Here is a 23,943-nt window from a genome sequence, read left to right as displayed (position 1 = left end):
TTTCTCTGCAGCAGTGGTGCATTCCCATTGCCTCTTACTCTCGGTTTTAACCTTTACTCATTTTGCTTTCAGCCAAAATTGCTGAAAGCCCCTTCCTTCCAATCTGCACACTAAAGATTATGAAAAGCTAATGAGAAAAGCTAAAACTCATTTGATCAGAAAGAATAATTCCATCTCTCTTCTGTGGCAAATGAGAAAATCAGGCAAACACAATGCATCTGTCAAAGACAGTTGAGTATCCTGTGTTTTATTCAGCTTCATGTAAGGGCACTATAATAAAGGTGAGGGCTTAAATCCCCGACAGGTTGACTGTATGACTGAATGACTCTAATGTTGTTTCTTCAGGGCTTGTTAGAGCTCTGTAGCTCTCCACATAGAGGACTGAAAGCCTGAGGAAAGGGCTGGGCTCAAGAGATCCTGGTAGTACAGAGGGTAGATAGCATTGCTATAGCAGGTTGTGTCTGCAGATCTCAGCCTAGCCACTACATCCAGCTTTGCTGTTGTCCCTGTGAGCTCTGGCCAGATAGGTCTATGGATCAGGGTGCCAAACATGCAGTAACTATTATTTGACTTCTAAGCATTGCTCCAAGTTCTCTAGAAAACATCTATCCATTGTCACCAAGGTACAGTCACATTTCCACACCTCTCAGTTTCTGCCTCAGGAAAAGGTAAGCTTTAGTGCTTCCTATCTTTACTACTATTATAACATGCAGCACTGGAAAACTTCACATATAATTCTGAGCTTTACCAATGATCTCGGGATGCTGGTACAGCTTACCAGTGCTGTGTGGCTACACCTAATCTGGCAAGATAAAAATATTTATAGGAGTGAATTATCTATTCTGTAGAGGCAATCCTATGTTTTTCTGCTTTGCTCAGTTTTATGCTTTGTTCCACAGTGTATTTGAATCTTTCAGTACTGCTCCATCTCACCCCACTTTTGGGATAGGTGGAAAGATGAAATTTATGGCTCTCAGAACTGCCTTGAACTCCTGTGGAATGCCTGTGCTTGCAACCACCTTGTAAAGCCTGAAGACGTTGATGTTTCTGTTTCAGCTGCACTGCTGACATGGGGAGGGAGACAAACTGAACCACTGTACATCCTCAAGAACTTTTAAATATAGCAGCAGTGTCATGAGAAAGGTGTTGAGACTCAGAGAAATCTGCATTCATGTTGGTGTAATAATTTCAGGCTGAAGAAAAGCAATGGCTTTCTGTCCTCCTTTTTCTTAAGCTGCTACAGACCAGAGCTGTGTTCCCAAGAAAGCAGTGACTACAGATTTGCAGAGAGAAGTGTGTCTGTTAGAGGGGAAAATATTAAAAAAAAAAAAAAGTTTAAAAAAAAAAGTAGTTTACTAAAAGCAAAAATTGGTTTCAATGGAAAACACACATCCAACAAAATGCCTGGAACAATTTGACTGCAGCAAATATCTGACTTCATGCTTCAGTCAAAGATAAGCTATCAGGCTGACTGAAGAAGTAACAGAATGAAATTATACTGTCTGTGTTACGCTGGAAGGGCAGAACAAATGATCCCCAGACTTTGCAGTCCTGAAGAACTGCGGCATTTTCATGAATTTTCTATGCAGTGTTACTTGCAGCCAGACAAGACTCTTGCTAGCTTGTGCTTCCTGTCTTGCCTCTGCCCTTTGGGTCTGCTGCAGAGCATGATGTGGTGGGGTAGGTAAAGAGTACAGTAGGGCTAGATCCACAGAAAACCTGTTGGGCCATTCTGGCACTCTGGAATGATCCTAAACAGGGCCCTTCTACTCCCTCTGGGAGGGCTTCTTTACAAAGGATTGCTCAGGAAGAAGTCATCTCAGTGAACTAAAAGTGTGAATTTCAAATAGGTGAGTTAACCATATTAAAGTGGACACCTTCAGTAAGAGTTAAATGGTGGGCTAAATTAATTTGCTTCAATTTGCTTTGGAGGTGGAGTATACTGTAGAGAATAAACACACCTCTAAGTAAGAATGCCCACGTGGGGCTCTAATGTGATTTAATTATGTTTACAAGTTTTGTTAGCTTGCCAAAACTCCATTCAAATGAGGTTTCCAGACCATCTTCATGCAGTCATACCCGTAGCCTCTCCCGCTGATGAAACAGGCACCTCTCTGCCTTAGAAAAGCGGTGGTGCTGGGCTCAGTTCATTAATATCTGGAAAGCATTTTGCTGTGTGGGAGGCACGAGGCAAGATGCACCTCATTCTCAATCACAGGTCCAGCACAGGCAGGCTGTGGGCAGCTGCCTGCTAGCTACAGGGATGTGACTGTCACCTGCATGGAGCTGTACCTGAGGCAACAAAACACCGGTTCTGTTTGCTCTTCTGCCCCCAGCTTCCTTCCAGGTACCTCAGGTACCTGCTTGTTCTAACAGGGACCACAACAGCATCAGCGTACTTTAAAGAGGAGAGGGGAGAGAAGAATTTGCAGGCCTATTGTGAGCACCTAATGCAGGTGACTCTTCCTGTGGCATTTTGTTACAGGAACTTGACTGCAGCAGATTCCTGGAAATCTGATCCCTGGGATAAATGTGGAAGAACCAAAACAGCAAAATCTGTCCAGAGCTTCACACATTCAATTCAGAGGCAGGTCAGAGGATCCCTGGCCTGAAACAGGGCTGTTGGCATAAAGATAGCCATCGTCATCCATATGCATCCAGTGGGCTTAGGTGGAGGCAAAAGGTACACTGAACAGCTCTGCTGCTTTCAGAGTCACGGCCTGCTAGCATGCATTTTCTAAGAGACTGATGACATTTAAAGCTCTTTGAGTAAACTGTTTGCTTTCCATTTTAAACAGGAAACTCATTCTGCTGTTTGTCACAGAATGAAGCACAGCGATCACCGTTCCAATCAAGAAAATGTTTGCCATCTCACAAATGCTGTCTCAGAGAACAAATACACATCTTTGCTTTTAAATACAGTCTCATTAGTTATGCTGGGACAGATTCTCTTACAAAGGTATCAGATATAACAGAGCATCCATCTTGCTAACCTCACCAGCCTTTTTCCAGATGGTGTTTTGAGTACAGTATAGATGAGAGGCCTTGCTAACCAACCCATTATTCAATTAATTAGCACTTAGAAAGTAAGGATATGCCTAGCAGCATGTCATTCTGTGTGGCTTGCTTCTTGTAGTGCAGCCAGATAGGATGGAGAGCCACTGTGCCACCACAGGTAACATGCTGACCACTTCAACTGAAATACAAAAGGCAGAGTAGTTTGTATGTGCTGAGAGTCCAAAGAAGAAACTCAAAGATTCTTATGCTACAGGCTAGTGTGCTCTTTGAGGTTGTTGACATGTAGGTGACTGCTCAAACACAATTGTGAAAGTAAGATGAAGGTGGAGGTAGGCACCTCGCTCATCAGATACACTAGCACATATCTACAGTGTGCCTCTTACTGCTCAGTCTGCAGGAAGGCTGACCTCTGGGCACCCTGAGCTGATGATGACTTACATAGTGACACCATGGACAGCTTTAAACACTTCTGCATGAGCTGTGATGATAGGTAACAGTGCAAAGCCCAGCAAAGGCCGTAGTTGCTCATGTGTAGCTGTGAGACCTGCCCTCACATCTACGCAGCTGCTGGCCTCCCAAGTTTACACAGATGAACATAGAGAGGCTGCTGCCACATCACAGAGCTGGAGGGTGAGGTACAGTGTGCCAGATAGAAACTGCTGCTCCAAAGTGAGAAACAGATGAGGTTTGGGACTATACCCATTTTTCTTAGCTGTTAATGTATTCCCTGGCTTGGGAAACCCTAAGCTGTTTACACCTGGGAGGTTGGTTGGTCACTCTGCATTTGCCCTGCTCTTAGGAGATTCTTTGAACTATTTGCTACTGGCCACAGCTGAGGAAGAAACTGGCCTAAGTGGACTTTGATGTGTTCCAGGTGTGTCCAGTCTTATGTCCTTAAAATTGACGTGACCAACTTGTGATAAAACTGCCTAGACGAGGCTGTTTTGGTAATGAGTGTTCATTTGTGAAGCACTTTGAACATACTCTGATAACAGCTGATCTTTGATTACCAGTAGAGACAATTTCAAAAGGAAATACAGATGTGAAGGAAAGGGAATTTGCATTAAATTCCCAACCCTGATTGCCGGGGGAATACCTTAAGATACAGAGAACTACGTACTACTTTGTATTTTGGGAATTTTTCCAGCAAGAAAATAGCGCGATTCCAGGTCCTGGGGTCCTTTGTCTTTTCACAATCATGTGGATTTACACAGCAAAATGAAGATGTTGCCTCATGTCAGTAACAGCAGCAGCACATGTGCTGTCCTCCTCTACCTATCACTAGACCAGACATGATGGAGTGGCTTGTTTATGGTGTTCACTTCCTTCTGCGTGGAACTTGTGGTTTCATATTCAACAAGAAGTTCCTGAAAAAGAGCAGAGGGATCTGCAGACACAAGTGCCAGGTCCCACTCTGCCTTTGTAAAACAGATTAGCTTTGCTGTGGGCCAGGCACAAATGTCCATGTGAAAGGTAACTGAGCTACATGAGCAGAAAGGCTGAACCACCGAAGTCAAAAGCAGATCTTCCAAGGTACAACAAGCACCTAAAAATACAAACTGAGGTCCATCTGGCTTTTCCAATGCTCCACGTAGATCTGGCCCTTCATCTTCACTGATTATAAAGACTTCAGCACTTTTTAAAATCTTATTAGGTACATGTTTGCCTCCACTGGCCTGTGTACTAATGACTCTCATATGGAGCCTTTCTCAACCAGAAATGAGGTTATGTGACATGCTGTGGACTGTGTAGGACTAGTTAAAAGAGAAGATTTCAGATTCAAGTGTGGTTACAGCACTGAACTTAAGCCAGGGGAATGAAGACAGATCATTTCCATCACAGAACTGAAGTGTGTTCTGTCACAATAACTGAACGTCAAAGAAAACCTCAAGACAGATTCTCCAGTCAAAATGTGGTCATTTTTAACATGTATTAATTTACTGTGTTTCAGGTCAGGGTGCAGTGTTGTTATCGCAATATGCTGCAGTCATACCAAACAACCCAAAACAAAGCAAAGGCCAACAAGAGTTCAACAGAGGACAGCAGGCTTTCCAGTTGCTAGAGTGAGCTACCTTCATATGGTAAGAACTTACAGTGTGAACAACAGTGGAGCAATCTTTAAAATTATTAAAGACATTTGTTAGTTGTTTTAGGGAAAGGATCTCCCATGAGAAGGAGAAGAAAGGCCTCAGACAAGCACTGCAAATCACGTAGCATCCCACTGTGGCCCTGACAGAACAATTAAAACAAGTTGTTTAGGAACAAGTTGAACCCTAACTTTCCCATTCTGATTGCCAGTTCCTGTGTGGGGCTACTTAGATAAGTCTTGCTCCTGATTGCTAAAGATAGAAATGTTTTCCAATCAGATTTTTGTTTTACTTTTTAAACTGTGTTAGAGCAGTCCTCAGAATAGTTTTGGAGTTTGTTTAGTTCTCGTTCCCTGACTTGCTTTAGTGCTGGCAGTCCCAGAATGGCCAGTCCTGGAGTCAGCACAGGTCTCACTGGGGCAGCCAAGCAAGCTGGTGCCTAAATACAACTGCCATCAGAAACCCCTGTCAGGAGTGAGCAGGAACTGAAACCTTATGATCTTGCTGCCAAGACAGAAAACTAACAATGGCCTGTTTCAATGGTGCGTATTTCTGCTCTATTCAGTAGGAGCCAAACAGGAGACATTTTGTGTCAGCCAGCAGGGGGTGAGGCTGAAGCAGACCTCTGGAGTTGCCGGCTCTGCATCTCCCCAAGCTGTGCAGACACTGAGCGAATCAGGAGCTGGTGTAGCTGTTGGAGCTCGGTGGACAGCTACCAGACAGCTGACTGCCGCTCCAGGAAGGGCTCCGGGTGCCCGTTGGCACAGGATATGTGCTGTTCTTGCCAGCTTCATAGCTGGTTCCTGGGTAATACTTCTTCCCTGTGTGAAAACAGGGTGGATTTCCTGCAGGAAATTATTTTCATATTATCTTCACTGAAGAGATTAATTTTCTCCTCTTCAGCCAAAAGGAGAAATCCTGGCAATATGGTTTGACTTCTGCTGCCTTAACAAGTTGCTGTTGCATCCATCAGAACCATGTTGATAGCTGGCAGGTTCCGTTGCTAGTGGGTGTGCGCAGACAGGGTGACTCTGTACTGTCCACCATTGATATTTATCTCGGCTATCAAACACCAGGCACACAGCATGCTGTCTGTCACGCATCCCCCTTTCCTGTTTCCACTTTCCTGCCAGCCAGGCCACTCCAGAAACCACCTGGTGTCCTGCACCTGGTCTCCAGATCATCATGAAGTGAATGTTTTTTTCTCTGACTAAGCACACGAGCCTTTGCCTGCCAGGGTTGGTGAAAAACTTACACCAGTTGGTCATTGTTGCAGAAAAACAGCTCAACTTGCATGGGTTAAATCAAATCAAGACTGGGGTTGGTTTACTGATTTATTAAGGATATGTGATTAACTATCAGTGAACTGTATATTCAAAACCAACACTAGCAACACATCAGCTGACCCACAGCGTTAAGACACTTAGGAAACACGAATAAATTCCTAGAAGCTCCTAGGCATACTTTTATAACCAGTCCCCAAAGGTTTTCATTCCTTACACACAGATACCCACCCCAGTCTCTCCAGAAACGGGGTCATTTCTGGCAGTGCAGGTCCCTCCCACTCACATCCTGCTCCAGCTTCAGGGCTGCCCATGCTGCTCCCTACTGATGCACCCCACTGATGCTGGGGAAGGCACCCCAGCAGGTTATCAATGTGCACTTAAAGTGTGAGACCCTGCCCGCAGGGTTAGGTTGCTGCCAGCATCCCAGACAGGATGCACCTAAGCTGGGAGAGTGTGATGCCAGCAGGGCAGCTGCTGCCAGCGCCAGGGTGGGTTTCCACTTCTTCTCTGTCCCTCTTTGAGGTTTCTCCCCACTCTGATAGATGTTTTTGGGCTTCTTTTCTACATCTTTATGATGTCTTTCAGATCGATGTCTTGTCATCTCTTGCTTACCACTTAATTCAGCTGATGGTAATTCTCCTCTTTACCCTAGTGGCTGTTTCCCCCTCCAGCAAGATCATTTTGGTGTAAATGCCCTCTCAGAGACTTCTGGATTTTCCATTCACACGTGCTGTTTATGCTGTTGTTGTCCACACCATCTCGCCAAGGGTGAGCTGTGCAGGCACCCCCACAAATAACACTACACTGCCATAAAACTGGTATTAGAGAAAGGAACAGTGGCTTCACAGCTGAATTTTCTGTTCTATATTTACTTATTTTGCCAGTATCTACCAGTTCACAACATTTTAAATGTTGTTAGCTCACATAGCTCTGTGTGGCAAATCCGTTCAAATGCATTTGTCACATTCATTGGACCAACCATGTGTGTCTATAAGCTAATCCCTCTTGATCCCACATCTGTGGGGAACAAGGAGGAAGACCTGGAAGCTATTTTTGCCATACCATGCTCTGGGACGCTACAGGTCCCACCTGAGCCAATGTGAGGCTGAAAATCAGAGGACAGTGCCATGCAGGACCAGGAAGCTGTGTGGGAGCCACACACTGGCACTCCCCTCCTGGGTAGACAGAGGGTGATTCTTGAAGGTCATTCCTCTTCCCCCAAAGCCCCATGCAGCTACCAGGGGGGTGTAAAAGGTTATAAAATGCCTGTGTGCCACCAGGCCCCTGCTTTGAGCAGGAGAGGCTGGGTTGTGTGCTGCAGGGCTCCACTGCCCATGCAGTTCCTCACCCCCTCTCACCTGCTGTGTGTGGCTGCAGGCCCTGTGCCAAGCTCTTGAGCAGCTGCCCTTTTCCAGCTCCAGGCACGCGAGCCTGAAGAGGCCTAGCCCCGTTTGTTGCTGGTGGCAGCCTATGAGCAGTAACTGTTTAATGTCATTTTGCCCACTTCTGACATCTTATAGTAGCTCTCAGTCCTACAGCCTGTGAGCTCCTCCTCACAGCATGCCTTGCCTCTTCCTCCATTGCATGTCATAGCACAGACCGCAGCTGCCTTCAGAGATGGTTCTCACACTTTACTTATGCTTTCTGCCCGTGACCGTCAGCCACAGTGCCTCATTTCCCAAGTCACCACGCTAGACAAACCATGGCTTTGCTCTGCTCTATGCCATGTTCTTCTCTGTTGCTGCTGCATCAAATGTCTGCCCTCCATCTGACCTTCAGTGGGACACCTTTGCTTTCTTCCAGTCCCATAATGCAGGAAACCACAAGGAATATCCTTGTTGGACAACTATGGCCAAACCCACTGGAGGAAACCAGAGTGCTCTTCACAAGCCAGCTCCAAAGGGTGGAAAGATAAACCCTAACAAAGTCCATCCCACGGGTTTTTCTTTCCTAGGTGCTACTGCACAGCTCTCCCCAGCCCCATCCTTCCTCCCGCAGCTAATCTGGATGTGGATGCCTTTGCACATTTTGTTCTTTGTTCTTGGCAGTTTCTAAAGTTGCCTCAGGCTCTTATCACCTCAAAAGATCAGATCATATACTGGTGGCCTTAGAGACGGCCTGATTGATATCTGAGCAGTCAAACAAATGGTAAATCTGAATAAAATATGGCACCCTGTTGCCTATTAGTTCTGCTGATTCAGGGAGAATAATGTGCCGACATCAAGCAAAGCGCATGTCTTGAGCGTGCATGGGATGGCAGCTTCAGAAAAAGGTTTGCAGAAACGGTGCACAACCCTCATGGAATGCCTTCTGCCCATCCTGGACCCTGCATGCCCTGTCCTGTGCAGTTATGGGGGTTTGGTGCTGCTGCCAACCTAAAAGGGATTCTGTGTTTGCCCAGAAATACAGACTCTTGCAGGAAGTTTCCCGATGATCCTTAAGCAAACAGCAATGAAGCCAGGCTCTCCTGCAGCTCAGCTTCCACAGGCACCATCAGTTCTGGTAGTCAGAGAACGTGCTCAGAGAAAGATCATGTTTCCGAGTGGCCATTTATGCTGTAACCGTGATATGGCTACTCAGGTTAGATGGATCATTCATCTTAGTTGCTTTCTCCAGACTTACTCTCAGTGGCCATAAACCTGCTGTTTTCACTTTGGGTGTCCCTGTTGCTTGGACAGAAGGCAAGGAGGGGAGGGCTGCATTAGTTGCTGCCATTCCACCAGCCCTAAGCCAACTTGTGTGGGATTTTCTTGGCTTGTAGACATGGCCAGACACAGCATAAGTGGACAGGCTGCCTCATGAACACATTTATGTGGCAACATCACACATCTGCACTCAGTTCCCAAAGTACTGGCTGAGGCAGGGCAGGGTACTGAGGCCATGAGGGGCACCCAGGATATGAGAGGGAGCCGGTTTTGTTACCAGGCAGCCAGGCAGAGTGGGCGGCCCACAGCTGAGGATGTTGCCTTGCTGGCTACAATAGCTATAGCACTGGGATCTGTGCAGTGGACATGGGCAGCTATTCCTCCCACAGCGTCTTGTTTATTGGCTTGATTGTAATCACAGTCCTCTTAACTCGTAACCGATACTCCTCCCTACAAGGCACACGATGTTCACTGGGTATCAGATCCTGCTGTCTGTGTTTGCTCTTGTTATCGCCCACCATCAGCAGGTCTCTTTAAAGATGAGCTCTGACAAACACCACAGAGAAAAAGAGAGATGCCACTCATCCTCTTCCCCCTTGGAAGATCAGCTGTCTGAATGCCATTGGGAGCAAGTTCCCCTAACTTACCTAGGACAAAAGTCCATGTGGCTGGCTCCTTTCATCACCTATAAGGTGCCACAGAGCTGGCTTCCTCTGATACCCATGTTACGCCATGGATATCCATGGAGCATTCAGCAAAGCGGCTCTCCCACTTAAACACACTCAAACTCCCCATTCTCCTGCATGACACTTCTAGCAGATGAGCCTGGGAGGCTTTGGGAAGCACCATCAGGGTGTCTGTCCCCACGCAGCCTCAGCAGGCCAAGGCCCCATAAACTATCTCAGTATTAGTTGCCTCAGGGGCTTTGGCTGTGCTCTGGCCACGGGACCTGTGAAGGAAGGCTGGGGGAGCTGGGTTTGTTCAACCTGGAGAAGGCTTCAGAGAGACCTCATTATGTGGCCTTCCAGCACTTGAGGGGAGCTGATTAACAGGAGGGAGTCCGACTTCTTACACGGGCAGATGGTGCTAAGACACGGGGGAGGCAGTTTTAAACTAAAAGAAGGGAGATTTAGGTTAGATTAGAAGAAATTTTTCACTCAGAGGGCGGTGAGAGGCTGCCACAGCCGCCCAGAGGAGCAGTGGTGCCCCATCCTTGGAGACGCACAAGGCCGGGTTGGATGGGGCCGTGGGCAGCTGAGCCGGTGGGGCTCACGTGGAAGGGGCACCCCGCTCACCGCTCTGCGCCGCACGGCCATCCCCGCGGCCTGAGCTCCCGCCCCGCCTCTCCCCCGCTCCCCGCGCCGCAGCCCCGCGCACACCGCCGCTTGCCGCAGCCCCCCCGCGGGTCACCTTGCCAGGGCGGCTGCGCCCCGCGCCCTCCCTCCCCCCAACGGGGAAACAAAAGAAGCTGCCGGCAGGTGCCGAGCGGCGGGGGCGGCGCCTGCTTTGCACGGAGCGCCCCGCACGCGAGCGCGGCGCGAGGCCGCTACCCGCTCGCGGCGCCACACCTGCGCGCGCGCCCGCCAGCGCGGGCGCGAGCTCCGCACGAGCCCCTCACGAGCCCGACTCCGCCTGCCTGGCACCGCCCGGCCCGCCTCGTGCCCCGCCCTCGCGCCCCACCGCCGGCTCCCATTGGCCGCGCCGCCGGGGGGGCGGGAGCCGGCGGCGTATATGAAGGGGCGCGGCGGGCGGGGAGCGCGGCCGCTCCGTGCCCGGTGGGCTCAGCTCGTTTCTCTTTTGCCCGTCGCCGCCGCAGCTCGCGGTAGCGTCCCCCGCCGGGCCAGCGCCGCCGGCCGCCCCTCAGCGCGGGCGGGAGCACCCACGCCTCCTCGAGCCCGGGGCGCGGAGTACCGGCCGGGGCCCCTCCGATCCGACGTTCATTCTCTCCCGCCGCCCCCCGCCCGCTCACCATGGCCCGCGGGAAGGCCAAGGACGGCGACGGCAATTGGAAGAAGTTCATCTGGAACTCGGAGAAGAAGGAGCTGCTGGGCCGCACCGGGGGCAGCTGGTGTGAGTGCGGGGCTGGGGGCGGCGGGCACTGCAGCGCGGAGCGCCACGCCTCCCTCCCCTGCGGCGGGGCTGCGGCGGGGCCGGGGGCTGCGCGCCTACCGCGGCGGGGCGGGCGTGCAGGTGGGGCGGGGCGGGGTGGGCCGACCTTGGCGAGGGCGCCTCGTCCTTGGGGCGCCTTCCCCGGCGTCGCCGCGGCGGGCGGGCGGCCTCCCGGCTGCGCCCCGCTTCTTCCGCTGTATCTTTCCCCGGAGAAAGGACGCCGAGCTGCCTGCGCCTCGCCGCGAGAAAGCGGCTGTCCGTTTCCGCGCCCGCGAGGACGGAGAGGCGGCTTCTTGCGGCGATGCTCGCCCTCGCGGGGCGCCGCACGAATGGCCCTTAAGACCCTTAAAGAGGGTTTTGCCGCTTTCCGTGCGCACGCGACGCGGGTGCCGCAACCTGGCGGCGGCTGCGGGCAGCGTGATGTTGGGTAGCGCTGACCGTGCCTTCCCTGCGGCACGCCTGTGTTGCCCGCCAGGTGCCCGTGTCCGCTTCAGGGTCACTCCTTGAGCTGCTGGCCCTATGCCCAGGCACGTGCCAACCTGTTGCGGGCCACTTTCTCATACGGTGCCGTGTGCTTGGGCCCGGACCTGTGTGTTTTTTGAAAGCTTGACCTTTAAGGTGCCTTTGGTGCTAAGAGCATCCTGCCTGGGAAGCTGATCAAATGTGCTACCTCCCAGCACCGGCCTTTTGATGTTACAGTGCTCAAAGGCATCGTTACGCTGCAGACAACGGCGTTAGTGTTTGGTTTGTTACAACAGCACCTCCTATGACCGTGCTCTGGAAAAAATTTCCAAATGCTTCTGACGTCACAGCCACTGGCTTTACGCTGCCTGGATACCAAAGAGTGTTTTTTAACTCGTGGAGAACCGCGCTGTTGCACCGAGCTCTGCCCGCCAGCCCTGGCTGTGGTACGCACCAGGAGGACAAGAGAATGGAGTGCGTGCTCACCGCATCCCTCAGCCTCCATTGCTGGTAGTTCCCCCTGGTCCTGGTTCCTTAGCAGATGAGAAACAACCAGCCAGAGACAGCTGTGTTAATCAAGAGGCTTCTCAGCTGATGGAGGCTTTTGTGCTGGGGCTCAGGAGAGGAGGAATACTTTCACCTGCTGCATCCTCCCCTGCCCTTGTATCTGCTCACCTTGAGGCCTCCAAACAGGCCTCTCTTCTCCCTGGCCTGCAGCAAGGTCAGGGCATTGGGATCAAGTGCTCAGCGCCTGCTGCACTGCCTGGCTTGTCCCTGCGGCCCCATTAGCATACAGTTGCTTGGCATGGGCTGGCTTATCCTGGTGATGCCTAGTACGGCATGTTACCGTGCAGTTAATCAGTTGAGATAATCTCTGTAAACCAGTAACCGATACCCAGAGTATGAGCTGCGCTGTGTCCGAGGTTATTTTAGTCATCTGTTCAGATCAAAACCGAATTCAGTCTGTCATTATTAGAGAACTCTTTTTAATTGGAATTGGCAGTGCTGAACTGCCTTTATAGATGCAAGTGATTGGCAAATACGGAGTGCTTTGATGCATGTAAGTCCTTCCCTACACTTGAGACGGAGCATCAGTGATTATTTGTGCCTAATTCCCGCTCCTGTTCTTGGATAGAAGCCAAATTCTGTATTACTAGGGAAGGTCAGACTTTACCGGTGCTCATAAACCAGAATCTAATAGCTCTTTAAGATTCCCTGGAAGCAGCTTTGAGGCTTGGAGAAATGTGGAATGAGCGTCCTTCAGAAACCTACTATGTGCGGCATGTTTTCTCTGTGCTGGGCTTGCGTCCCGCCAAAGCCTGTCACCTTGTGGTGGCATTGCTTAGCTGAGGGATCCATGGAAATAAAGAACACAATTTAACCTTTGTGCTTCAGAGTACTGAGAGTTTTGGGGCTTGATTCATCTTTCTGTTCTTCTCTTGCAGTTAAGATCCTCCTCTTCTATGTCATCTTCTATGGCTGCCTGGCAGGGATTTTCATTGGGACCATCCAAGTGATGTTGCTCACCGTCAGTGAATTTGAACCCAAGTACCAGGACCGTGTGGCACCCCCAGGTAACTGGATGGAGGAAAGTGATGGCTGGTGCAGACTGTTCTGGGGGCACTTCAATTACTCACCTCAGGGAGGAGGATGAAAACAGCATCTCCTTGCTGCAGTGCATATTGCTAGGGGGTGGGTATGTTCCAGGCCTTCTGTGAGCAGCACTGGTGCTAGAAGAAAGTCCTGTTAGAGCTCAGGCTTGCAGCACATTAGGCTTTCTTCCTGTCTGAGAGAAGCCTGAACCTGGATTAATGTTCTCCCCTTAAACTGAAGCAGTGGGGTGATGTTCAGACTTCACTTGGGAATGAGCTGCGCAAAGAGCTTGGGTTCAAATTCTTTCATAGCCACTATGTTCCCATGGGGAAAATGGGGGGACAAAGTAAAATGCTTGTCAGTGAAAGTGGGGTGCACAAGGAGTAAGGGGAGAAGGTTCCAGTTCTGGATGTGCTTAGTGAATCGCATTGGTTAATGCTAAGTTGTGAGCTCCGGGAGGCAACTGCAGCAGTGAATGTGCAGTGGGAGGATCAGAGGTGAGTCTGGTGTCTCCCGATGCACAGCTTTTCTCTGCTAGATCAAGCATGGATCTGCCAGAAATGCAGGTATCTGCTTGAGCTGTGCCCAGCCTGCCTTCTGTGCCCGCTGCCGCAGGGTCCCTGCTCTGCCTGCTGCCTCCTGCGGCAGCTCTGCACGTGGGGGGAGCTGCGCAACTGCTGCCTTCCTGTATCGCGGGTGACCTTGAGGCTGCTTGGCACTGGGTATGGTAACGATCTGTCTCCAGTTGCTCTGTAAAACAGCTTTTAATAACGGTGGTATTTAAGTGACAATTGTGAGGCTGATGGCTTGTGGCTGCAGAAGCTGGCTCTGGTGTCACACGGCGTCTTACAGTGCTGCTGTCTGCGGGGCTGTTCTGTAACCATTCCCAGCTCCAACAACGCAGGGAGTGCTGCCTCACCAGACGGTGCTGGTATCTCGGCAAAGAATTGTCTCTTGTGGATAACTGCTTTTCCACCAACACTTTGAGAACAGAGAAAGGAACTGCTGTCAGCTTGTGGCAGTTCTTAAGGTACTGGAATGGCTGGGATAAGCGCTGCCCTCAGTGCTGATGCTGGCTGTTCCCACCTCTGCATCAGGCCGTGATGCTGGCGGTAAGGACTCCATACTGCTGACACTGACCAGAGCTATTGTCTGCATTTGAAAGACAAACATGGCTAATGGGGAATAGATATTTCTTAAATGTGGTTTTCCTCAGTTGAAGCTCAGGCGTGAAATAACGAGCAGAAAAGTGGATCTTGGGTCGCATCCAGACAGTCTTGCTGCTTAGTCCAGTGTCACCTAATTACTCATTCTAGGTAAACTGTTAGGATCACAAACTGCTGTTAGGCAGAGCTAATTGCAGAGCAACTCTGTAGTAAAATTTCTTTGCAAGATTTCAGCCTGCAGGATGTTATTTGTCTTTTAATTGCCAACTGCACCACTGAGCTTTATCTTCTCGTAACAAATAAAGGGAAATGAATTTCAGGATGCTGGCTTAGTGTGTACTATAGAAATTGAAAAAGGAAGAAATAAAAAGGTTCTAAGGGATTTTCTGAGTTTGAAATGGGCTTTGGGACTGAAATCAAGCAGTATAAGAGAATCCAACAGTGAACAAATGGCAGCATGCAGCCCAATAGAGAAGATTTAAAGAACAGCTGTAATGGCATATGCACACAACACAGCCCTTCGCAGGGCGTCATCTGATGTTTTTCTCCATGTGTGGACAGGTGAAGGGTGGCTCTTACTGTGGTGTCTGTTCCTTGTTCTGCAGCATGGCACCTCTTAGACCACAATACATCATAAAGCTTTCATAGAGACTGAGCTTGTAGTGGGGTGCAGGGGATGCTGTGGGCAGACAGTAATCACTGTGTTCCTGTAGTATGCAGAGGGCTCCCTGTACTGCTAACAGAACTGCACCTCTGGCAATTAGCATGTGTTCACTCACATGGTGAGCATCTAACTAATTTTCCATGAACTGACAGCCCTGCAGCCTATGAACTATGTTTAAAAAAGTGTTATGCAATTCTAGTTCCTGGTTCTTGTAGGGGGAGTTGCAAGCAGAGTACGTATAGTGGCAGCTTGATAGGTCCCAGATGTCCTGGAAAGCTAGAAAACCTGATTTTGTGCCTGTTAAATCCTTTGTCCTTGAGCAAGACCATTTTGTGATCCCATGTGGTTGGGAAGGGTGAATACTTCACTCTCCTTCAAGGTTTACAGGAGGAAGTGCTGTAGAGGCTGCTGTAATGTCCTTTTAGTTCTGCGGTATGAAAGGTTCCGAACAGCAGCAGAAGATACAGGATGTTTCCTCAAGTTACTGATGTGGGAATATAGCCGTAAAGTGCTCTTTGTAGCCAAATGTCATTTGTATGCTAATTGATTTGTGTGCTGAGCACAACGGGGATGTGATGCAGCTTTAGGGCAGCTGACTGCCATACCTTCCATGGTGCTTTTTGCTCTTTCTCCCTGGGCTGGGAGAAAAGGGGCAGTGTAGTCACCTTTTGTCCAGCCTTGCTGCTGTAGCAGCAGGCACAGTAGGCTTCCATGCGTGCTGTGCCTCGGACTCTGCTCTAGCCACAGCACTCGCCCTGCTGGCAGGGAAGAGCCTCTTCAAAAAATGAAGATTTAATATTCTGTGTTGAAGTCCATTTTTCTTCTTCCCCAATGGAAATGGGGCTGTGTATCCTGCCATCTCGTGGTTCTCCTGCGGACCATGGTGTGCCTTGCAGACAGTGCTACGTATGCTTTGAAGTGGTGGCAAAAAGGAGGTGGCCTTTTCTAATTGGGAGAGCTCATGTCTCTGCTGTGTTAAATGTTGCCTGGGCAGCATCTGCTGGGAAGGGCTGCTCTGCTGTGTGTTCTCCATTCGGTTTATTCAGCTCTGATAGCAGCGGAGAGATGGAAGCCAGGGTGATAGGAAAGCCCCAAGAGGCCTGTACCACCTCCTGTTGAGTCACACTTCTGCTTCTGTCTCTTATCTCAGCACCTAAGCATGAAAAACATCTGAATCTCAAGCTCTAGGGACACTGTCTGCCTCCTCCAAGCCAAGCAGATTTACTGCATTTCTAGAAAACTTGCACCTGCTTTCTTGAGCTTCTGGGACAAGATAGAGGGTGAGTTAGAGTTTGGAAGGGCATCAGTTAGCATGGAGACTTTGAAAGCCCACCCTCAGTGTGTGGGGTGTGAAGTAGGATTGGTGTAGTGGTTGCTAAATTTGTCATCTGTGTCACCCAAGTAGTGTTTAAACTTATTCTGAACCACGGTGCTGGGAAATGAGCACTGCATGATGAAGCAACTGTAGTTCCTGCAGGCTTGCACAACCGCTGCTACTAACAGCCCTGACCTACTGCTTCTAGTTTCTTCTCCTTCACCTTCAGGACAGTGCTTTTTCTCAAGTGGTGCTCCTGGAGCTTAGAATGCTAGAACACGGAACGTTCAGTTGGAAATGAAATGGATTAAGTGCACTTGTAATCTGCGGCAGTATTCTGGGAGTGGAACTGTGGCTGGAAAAAGAATTAGGGGCTTGTCAGACTTGTCTGGTTTGAGATACTTTAGCACATTTGGAATTAGATACAACCTTTCAATGGTTTCTGTTACTGAGGTGAGGCACCATTTGTCTCTTGTGCAGACAGTGTCAGTCAAGTGAAAACAGTGATCTTACTGCCTAGCAATGCACTCTGCGAGGCAGTTACAGAAAGAGTATGTCAGAATCAAAAGTGGTTTTGTCACTGTTTTCCTGGAAGTGAGTGCCTTGATTCTTCCATGTTATGAGCAGCGTCACCAGACGTGACTGGTAATAACACGAGGTGACCTGTGGCACATGTAATTTGAAAATGGAGAGAGTTTTGTTTGGACTTCTGGCTGTGGGAACATGCGAGGCTTCATTTCTGTCTCCTAGAGTTTGTTGATGAATGGCTTCCTCGTGAGCACGAGTCCCTGAGAGCCTTATGCAGCCTTTTACTTCCTTATTGCCCACCAACCCCTGGCAGGTAGCACTGGGACGATTCAGCTCGCACCCTGATGCTTGTTTCAGTTCTCCCTGTAGGGATGAGAAGCTTTCAGAAAGATCACAATGTTTTAGAGAGGGTTCCCCCTCTTTTCTTAGCAAATCAGCATTAAACAAATTTGCTCAGGAAAGGTTTACCTATGGTGCCACTCTGGTAACGGTACTGAAGCTTTTGTTATCCCTTCTGTGCCATCTATACATTCATGCTCAAAACAAGGAAATAAATGATAGGCCTGTGCTTAGGGCTGTGCGTGCAGTCAGTCACGTGCGTGTGAGTACGGAAGTTGTGGTGGAAACCACTGATAGGTTTTCAGTCTGCATCGAGCACCTTTTGTCTTCTCATAGGTTCACTTGTTTGTCTCCAAAGTGGAAAAGCTGATCCCTACTTTGTTCTTGTCTCAAACAAAGCAAGCCCCTGTGCCACCAAAGCATGTGCTGGGCTGAGGGCAGCCAAGCTTTGCTGTGGCTGATGGCTATGGTCAGGAAGAGCTTTCACTTGGAGCCGCTGCACGAGGTGCTGGTTGGACTCTGGTGCTGCTCTGCAAAGGTTTGCAGGATGGACTGGGAGCCTGTTCTCCAGGTCTTGTGGGTGGCTGGAGGATTGGTGCTGGGCTCTCCTGGCAGCGAGCTCGGGGCTTTCACAGGGGCTGCAGGGCTCGCTCTGCCCTTCACCCTCACTGTGCCTGCCTGGGTGGCTGTGGGTGCGATAAAAAGCAAGTGGGGACTTCCTTGCTGCTAGCAGGTCTGAGTGAGCTAGCAGCCCAATGGCCTGAGCAAAACTTAGCAAGCCTGGCCAAGCTTTCCTCAGTATTATATTTACTCAACTGATAACTGTAACTTGAACTCTGGAAGAGGCAGGCCCAGTGAGTCATTTTGAGTAACTCCACACTCACTGCTTCCTGGTGGATCAGTAACGTGAGGAGAGTTGCCGGGATAGGTTGAAGTCCTTTACTAAAATCAAACCCAACTTATTTTATGCATCTGTAACCATTGGTAGGACAGGAAAGCAAGGAGCTGCTTGAAAAGAGGTTGAAAGCTCCACTGACTTTGAAGGGTGCAACTTAATTCTGCTGATGGAATGGTGAATTGCTTCTGAATATGTATGTAATGCTGAGCATGGGCAGTTTGTACCAAAGGGAGCTTGGAGTGGGCAAAGCTGCTTCTTGGAATAAAACCTGAAATTGCAAGCTGCTCTCCAGGTGTCTCACTATGTTCAGCCACCAGGAGCTGCCTTCAGAGGGAACAAAGCTCATCTTTGTCCCAGGTTACAAATTCCATCTCAGTGGGTAGGGGGAGCGGTGAGCTGGCCGAGCAGCGGCTGAGCAAAAGCACAAGAGTGGCCTTAGGAAAATGGCTGGAGTCACAAGCTGCTGCCAGCTGGGGCCAGTCTGCTGAGCTGCCCGAGCCTTGCTCTGAAGAAACTTGTTGGCAACAGACCTCTTCTGAGCTGTCAAAGGGAATACTGCTCTCCTGCTCGTTTTTTTTGTTCTTGCTAAAGTGAAGATGGCAAACTGAACAAAAGTTGAGACCTGAGTAATTACAGTGGCAGCCACGAAGGCAGCATGAATTCCAGTTCCCATTGCTTTAAATTTAAGTGTTAGCCATGCATCAGCGCATTCAATTAAAACATGACCTAAACTTCACGCAAGAGCAGCTATTTCCAAGTCCCATACTGACAAAGGGCTTAGTGTTTTTCATCATCTATGGGCACTGCTTCTATCTATTCCATGCATTCTTTTTCTACTTGTCCTCCTGAAGTCAAAACTGGAGCCAGTCAGCCCAGGATATAGGACGGCCTTGAAGCATCTCTCTTGGTGGAGTGGTGTTTCCCAACTCACAGCATTGCAGCTTTCCAGGTCATCCTGTGAGGTATGCATGTGTAGGAGCCAGCGTCCCTGGGAGCTCACAGTGTGGCTGCTCTCAGGTGCAGGCAGCTTCTTGCTGTTGTTGGTGAGGAGGCAGGGGCCTGCAGTTGTCTGCTTTTCTGGAGGAAAACCTTGACTTGTAGCCTTCCTTCTGGAGCTGTGATTTTTATCTGTGCAGTGATGCAAACCTCATGACGAATATTCCAGACTCTTGGTGGAAACTGGAGATAAGAGCCCTTCAGAACCTCCCCTCTAGTGAGCTTAAGTTGTTTTCTGTGAGTCGTGAGGCCTGAAAAATACAGATTAGTAATACTGCTTTGTGCTTTCTGTGTGTAGTGCTGCCCACAGGCCATGCAGCTCTTCATGTTTTCTTCCTGATTTTGTTTTCCTTAGGACTGACTCAAGTCCCTCAGGTACAAAAGACAGAAATTTCCTTTACTGTCTCCGATCCCAAAAGCTATGACCCATATGTGAAGAATCTGGAGGGGTTCTTAAGCAAGTACAGTGCTGGTGAGCAGACTGACAACATCGTATTTCAGGACTGTGGAGGTAAGTCCTGGTTATTTCCTACATTGAGGGCTCTGACCAGTGCCTCTGTTGGCACATGAGGGTCAGTAGTGGCATTTTCTGTCTTCATCTGTCCCTTTCCTCATACGAGCACTACATGGTAGACTTTAACTGGTGGGCTTTGGTTCCAGTTCTGTCAGCTGCTCATTTAAAGATGAGTTTGGACAGACCGGATCTGGCTGGGAGTGTACCAGAAGTTTATTGCAAAGGGTATGTGGCTGGGGACTTGCAGATTGCTCTTGGAGAAGATTGCAGCTGATTCTCCACAGCATATAGCACTGACTTTATAACTTCCATGAAAGCCATGGGAGGTTTTACTGGTGACTTTGCTGGGGGACTGTGTCAGTAGTGTTGATGCAGTTCTGCAAAACATCTGGAAGATTCTAGAGGGCAATGAGATGATAACCTGTTAACACATGCATGTAAAATCTGTGGGGATCCCTCGGTTACAAAAAGTTACCAAAAAAATCTCTGTGCTCTTGTATTGCCAACGTTTGCCCTCGTGTAGCCCATAAGAACTCTCAGTTAGGCAGACAGCCCACAGACGCACGGGGCCGTGATCAGTCTTTGTAGGGGGAGGAGCAGCTGGGCACAGGCCTGTGCCACAGGCCCAGGAGGTGGTATTGGAGGTGGTATTGCCTGTGTGGGTGAGTGGAATCCTGAGGGCACAGGGATGCAGAAATAGGGCTGTCCCTGATGAGAAGAGGGTCGCACTGCATGTGATTGTTCTTCTGTTCCTTCCCTCTGGTAGACACACCTGCGGATTACAAAGAGAGAGGACCATACAATGATGCCCAAGGTCAGAAGAAGGTCTGTAAGTTCAAACGTGAGTGGCTGGAGAACTGCTCTGGGCTACAGGATAACACCTTTGGGTACAAGGAGGGCAAACCATGCATTCTCGTCAAGCTCAACAGAATTATCGGCTTCAAACCTAAGGCAAGTACCTCCTCCCTTTCTAAATGAAGCTACTGATGAGGATGGGAAGCTGGCTGCGGATTTGCTGTGGTTCTGGAAAAGTCTTTCAGCTTGTGCCTGCTTTTCTGTCTCTGTAGAGAGAGATCAGTATTAACCCCGTTCTGCAAAGGAGAGACTGTGAGATCACCGTATGGCCGGCTTTAAAAATGGTTTCATTAAAAAGCAACAGAAAATGCATACGGCAGGTTCACAGCAAGTAGCCGTGAGCCTCATAGTGCAGACTCCTGCTCAACTCTGGTGACTTACAGAGCCTGCTAACTGAATTACTCCAATGAGGTGTTTTCTTCAAATGATAAAAACCCACGTTACCTGTGTGCTGCTACATGACAGTCCCAGACCTATGGTGTCTGCAGTAGGATCAGCCAGTTGTGTTGTGCTTCAGACACCTTCCCCAGGTGCTGCAGAGCTGCCTGCCTTGCTAAAACCACTTAGTTCAGTGCAGTAGTGCTGTATGAGGTATTAGACTATGAACTGTAAACTACATCTGGGAGTTTGGTACAGCTCTCACAGCAAGAAAGACAAGGTGAGCTCTGGGTTACTGAGTGCAGACTCAGAAAAACCATGAGTGTCTGCTGTTCTGCCCCATGCTTGGTGCTGCACTGAGAGACAGGTTTGTGGCAGCTGTTGAAGGAAGTTAATCTGGGCAGGAACTGCTTTTACTTTATTTTTTTCCCCAGCCCATTGAGATGCCAATAAATTGTATGAGAACTCAGAGGCAGAGTACAAGTTATTGAATGAGGCAAGGTTCTCAGCACACTGCTCCATTTCCTGGATGTAAAGCCACGCGCTGGTACATCAGGCAGCCTGCATCACCATCAGTAGGTGTAGTTGAGAGGAGGGGGAAAGGCTGGCTCACTAATGTGGTTGGAGGCAAACTTGTCTACGAAAGGAAGGCTGTCCTGTGCTACAGGAGATCAATTGGATCTTGAATCATCTGATCCCAGGTGGAAACTGTGTGCAGGAATTTCCTGTGCTGTGGGCAGTTGCAGGGTGCTGTGAAGATGCACAGTGTGATTGAGGAAGAGGAGGGTTTGGTGTGTATTGAAGAGCAGGGTCTGGGTGCAGTGTGACTTAGTGTGTATCTGAGGCGGTGTTCATTTGTTCCTCTATCTCATGCTTTGGCAGAAGCCCTACAGCTTGCATATAGGGAATGGTGTTTGCCAGGCTGATCTGAGCTCTGCACACAGCTGGCACTGCCAGCTTTTCTGGAGTCCTTCCACATGGGTGATGTCAAAGTTCAGCAACGTTGTCAGGGTGTGACCACCTCTGTCGTTCTTTGCTGTGTGTTTCTAGTCCTGACTGCGTTCACCTGGCGGTCGGGTTGGCAATCTCCCAGCACTGCATCTCCTTCTGCCACTGGGTGACATTTGCACAAGCAAACAGGAGATGCTTTCTTCAGTGACTCTGTGCAATGAAAGTGTCTGCAGGAGTAGATAGCAGCTGTACTTGGGTGCACTGCAGTGCTCACAGTTGTGTCACTCTGCCTGTCTGTCCCAAGAACCGCCAGCGATGGCTTGTGGCCTCAGGGGCTGAGCCAAAGGGATTCCTGTTGGCTGTGGTTTGGTGCCACCGAGCTGTGCTGCTGCACAGGTACCCCAGTCTGTGTGGATGCATCATCCAGTGTGTTAACGTTGCACTCTTCTGGGTTTCTTCCAGGCACCAGAAAATGAGAGCCTCCCTGGAGGTCTTGCAGGAAAATACAACCCCTATCTCATCCCTGTCCACTGTGTTGCTAAGGTGAGTGAGATATAACAATGGAGAAGTGGGGAACTGCAGGCAGAGTCTTTGTCCAATAGTAACTGCCTCCTGCTGCCCTTCAGCAGGTGGTTGGGGTGGCTCTCTCGTGGGAGCTCTTTCCTCAGTAGTGGGAGCTTCTCAAGTGCCCTCGGTGATGAACAACAGCAGTGCCCTCACCAAGAGGGTGAGGCCAGAAGTGGCTGTAGGGCTGCAGAGAGTTGTACTGCAGTTCTTAGCAAGGATGGCTGGGAAACTGCTCTGGTGAAGAGATATTTACTTAGGATGCTAAAGCTGCTGAAAAGGAGCAGAGGCTTTTTTGTTTTGTTTAACCGAAGACAGTGGTCACACAGAAGCTGTGCTGACTTCTGAATGTACAAAGAAATGGTTGTGTGAGGTTTTTAAATAAACAAATTGCGAAAAATGCTCTTCCTGGCTGTGCATGCTGGGAGGGCACAGCTTGCGAGCTGGTGGGTAGGCAGCTCCCTGGTGCCCTTCAGGTTGGGGCGGTCCTTGTGAGGCTGTGGATGCGAGGAGCAGCGGTCACCGGAGAGAGGGCACAGTACTGATAAAATAAACCAGCCAGCGTGAGAGAGCACAGCTACGAAATGGGTGTTTTCATCATTTGCTCTTTTTCCCATCTCAGAGGGAAGAGGACTCAGACAAGATCGGCGCGGTGGAGTACTATGGCATGGGTGGTTACCCAGGCTTTGCCCTGCAGTACTACCCGTACTATGGCAAGCTCCTGCAGCCACACTACCTGCAGCCACTGGTGGCAGTGCAGTTCACCAACCTGACCTATGATGTGGAAGTGCGTGTGGAATGCAGGGCCTATGGGCAGAACATCCAGTACAGCGACAAAGACCGCTTCCAGGGACGCTTTGATATTAAATTTGACATAAGAAGCAGCTGATTGTAAGCACAACTCTCTCTCTCCCCCTCTTCCTCCTAGCCATTTAAAAAAGGTTTAAAAAAAAAAAAAAGAACAAAAAAGAAAACCTACTAGTCTTGAACAAACTGTCATACGTATGGGACCTACACGTAATCTATATGCTTTACACTAGCTTTCTGCATTTACTAGGTTAGAATGTAAACCAAGTGTAGCAATAGCGACAAATATTTATTCTACTGTAAATGACAAAAGAAAACAGAATTGAGCCTTGGGACATGCCCATTTTTACTGTAAATTATAATTCCATAACTGACTTGTAGTAAGCAGTGTTTCTGGCCCCTAAGTATTGCTGCCTTGTGTATTTTATTTAGTGTACAGTACTATAGGTGCATACTCTGGTCATTTTTCAAGCCATGTATCGTATCTGTTTTCTACTTCTTGTGAGCAAAGACTTCTGCTGTCCAAGGTGTAAATACTCAATGGGACTAGAACTGGCATGATACTTCTCATTATTTTGTTCCTTTGAAAAGAAAGGCCCACCTGTGAGACTCTATTCAACAGCACTCCATAAGGCTTCTGACTTTTCTGTGGTGTTAGGATGTTTTCTTTGGAGGGGTGGCAGGCTAAACTAACTTAAGTGAGATTAAAGAGAATAGATGACTGTGTACTGTGCTTTGTAGCGAATGCTGTCTCTCTCTCCACCTTTT

The 23,943-nt window shown here is 49.2% G+C and overlaps 1 protein-coding gene across 1 annotated transcript; it reads left to right on the top strand.

The window, feature by feature from the left end:
- The first annotated feature begins 10,797 nt into the window (after positions 1–10,797).
- On the top strand, positions 10,798–23,345 carry ATP1B1 (ATPase Na+/K+ transporting subunit beta 1). The gene is made up of 6 exons (XM_048926915.1): positions 10,798–11,106; positions 13,053–13,181; positions 19,462–19,617; positions 20,387–20,571; positions 22,267–22,347; positions 22,991–23,345. Exons 1-6 carry the CDS (start codon positions 11,007–11,009, stop codon positions 23,255–23,257), a joined length of 918 nt encoding a protein of 305 aa, XP_048782872.1. The 5' UTR covers positions 10,798–11,006; the 3' UTR covers positions 23,258–23,345.
- The last annotated feature ends 598 nt before the right edge of the window (positions 23,346–23,943 follow it).

Source organism: Lagopus muta, chromosome 1, assembly GCF_023343835.1.
Source record: "Lagopus muta isolate bLagMut1 chromosome 1, bLagMut1 primary, whole genome shotgun sequence".
Lineage (NCBI taxonomy): Eukaryota > Metazoa > Chordata > Aves > Galliformes > Phasianidae > Lagopus > Lagopus muta.
Note: the sequence above shows the minus strand (reverse complement) of the source record. Positions and strands in the feature narration are given on the sequence as shown.